This window comes from Diaphorina citri, unplaced genomic scaffold, assembly GCF_000475195.1.
Source record: "Diaphorina citri unplaced genomic scaffold, Diaci psyllid genome assembly version 1.1 scaffold6451, whole genome shotgun sequence".
NCBI classification, from domain to species: Eukaryota; Metazoa; Arthropoda; class Insecta; order Hemiptera; family Psyllidae; genus Diaphorina; species Diaphorina citri.
Genome location: NW_007383827.1, coordinates 1,202 through 3,812, shown reverse-complemented (window position 1 = coordinate 3,812; position 2,611 = coordinate 1,202). Strand labels below are relative to the sequence as shown.

The window sequence follows — 2,611 nt, the reverse complement described above, 5'->3', positions numbered from 1 at the left end:
CACACTACCTATACCTATCTATAATTAATGTCTCGGCTAGAAAATTAAATTATCTATTTCTTGTCAAATTTGCATAACTCTCATTCCACTTATATTGACTATATTGAAGCTAATATCGATATTTTGATGTAGAGACTATTCCTACCTCCCTGTCATTAATTAATCAAGGTAAGAAGATATTAAGTACCTGTGTATATCCTTATATTGAACGCGCCGTGCTTTGAGTAAGGGCAGATCGCTGGATCTTTAAAGATTCCCAAGAGTTCTTATCTGTATTATCAACAAGACGTCATACAAGTATGTGATGATACGCTTGAACAATTGTAGGATGTTTACGAGTAGGTATAAGTATGAAGAATAAGAAGTAGAAACTTACCATGTGTGCATTCTGATACATCGTATTATCGCACAATTCGAAATAATTATTCATAACATTGAAGGTAAAGTAAAGAATCACCATACAATTATTCAAACAATTATGTTTTATACACGAAGGATGTCATAAGAACATCAAGGATAATGCTGCGAACATCAACATTCCCCAAAAGAAGGTTGAGGACTTTTAGACACCTATGAATGGAACTTTTGAGTTTTATCTCCAAATATAGGTGTAGTAATATCACAAAATAAGTATAGTTATTGTTGATGCTAGGTATACAACTGACTACATTGATGATTATTAACGCTTGTAAGCTTACATCTAATGAGACCTGCTAAGTATACTGACTGCGTTTGTAGGATACTGATTATAGCTTACTATATCTACGTGTTTGTGTGCTGTGAACCCCCATTATAGCTTCATAGTTTTTTACTCTTTTATTAAGTTAGTTGGATAGTTAGATACTTGTGATTATTAACGCTTGTAAGCTTACATCTAATGAGACCTGCTAAGTATACTGACTGCGTTTGTAGGATACTGATTATAGCTTACTATACGTGTTTGTGCTAATGAGACCTGCTAAGTATACTGACTGCGTTTGTAGGATACTGATTATAGCTTACTATATCTACGTGTTTGTGTGCTGTGAACCCCCATTATAGCTTCATAGTTTTTTACTCTTTTATTAAGTTAGTTGGATAGTTAGATACTTGGACAACTAAATCTTGGCTTTGCTTTGATGTACGAGTAATGATATCAAATATGGACCTACAACTTTTTGTCCATTAAAAATACCTAGTTGCCTTTGTAAATATGTATGTTAGGTAGTTTACTAATACACAGGTATATGATTTAAGTTTTCTCCAATACGTAGAAGTGAAAAGCTAGGTTTTGACAATTGACTACTCTTCATCATTATCTACTATCTCCTTTGCCTACGTCACGTCACTCGCTTCCGATAGAACTTGCATGGAAATATTTGAGCCATTAATTTGTACCAAGTTGAAATGGTATTTCTTTAAAATTTAGACGTAATGTCTTAACCAGTTTGTGCAGAAATCTTTCAAGAACAAATTGAATCATGGAAGAATCTCTTCGGGAAAGAACTGAGGAAACTCAACAAACCCTTGATATCGAACAAAATCCTCTGGAAGAAGCACCACTAGATGATCCCAAAGTACGAAAGAAATTCATTCGAAAAGTATACATAATATTAGCCATACAGCTGATTTTCATGGTTGCAATCATCTATCCGTTTGTATTCTGCGAAGAATTCAAGAATTTTGTTACAACAGAACGTTGGCTGCACACGTTCCTCGTTATTTGTTCAACGTTCAATATTGTGACTATCCTCTGTACAATTCCTTATTTTCCAACAAAATTCCCTTACAATTTCATCTTCCTTGAATCATTGGTTGTAAGTATTGGTATTTTAGTGGGCGTTTTTAGTATGCTGTTCAAAGTTAAGACAATATATCTCGGCTTCATAGAAACTCTTGTGCTTGTTATTGTCCTCACCGCCATTGCTTTCTTCAGTCCAGTCGACATCACTCAATACAAGAACATCATAGTCATGTGTGCTATATTGGCATTGGTAGGAGTATTATGCTCAATAGTTTTGCTATACTTGTTCCCTAGAGACTTCACAATTTTCCGTATTGTCATCAGTCTTATATTTATTGTGATCATTTGTGCCTATTTCCTGTACGACACACAACTCATCATGGGAGGAAAGCGCCGTTCCATCGGTCCTAATGATTACGTGATAGCTGTGGTACACCTCCTAATGGATATTGCATTCATGTTCCTTTATATCATTCGGTGTCAAGATGAACCTATGTTTGGATTAATTAAATAAATACAATCGATAAACTTTGATTTCCCAATGTATCAGAAGTGCCAATAATTTAATGACTGGAGGATCTATACATATTCGTGTCAAAGGTACCAGCACATCGCCAGCGTGAGAAATTTTGGAAACTCTCAAAGACTTCATTTAAAACGTGGGTAGGTAGGTTCAAAATATTTTATCATCAGATTAAAACGAAAAATTTACATGAATTTAGAATGAAGTGTAGGGTACCTACATTATATTATTTGACCTCTTTCTCCTTCTAGACGTGGTTCTAGACTCAAAGATCTACTATGCAAACTCTAGGTAGACTTGATTCAGCTTGACTACTACTAACCCAACACTTGCTGAGACTATAAAGGAACTTTTTGAGACTGTAA

The 2,611-nt window shown here is 34.7% G+C and overlaps 1 protein-coding gene across 1 annotated transcript; it reads left to right on the top strand.

The window, feature by feature from the left end:
• The first annotated feature begins 1,460 nt into the window (after positions 1-1,460).
• LOC103521978 (protein lifeguard 3-like) lies at positions 1,461-2,237 on the top strand. The gene has a single exon (XM_008487083.1). The coding sequence runs from the start codon at positions 1,461-1,463 to the stop codon at positions 2,235-2,237; it is 777 nt and encodes a 258-aa protein (XP_008485305.1).
• The last annotated feature ends 374 nt before the right edge of the window (positions 2,238-2,611 follow it).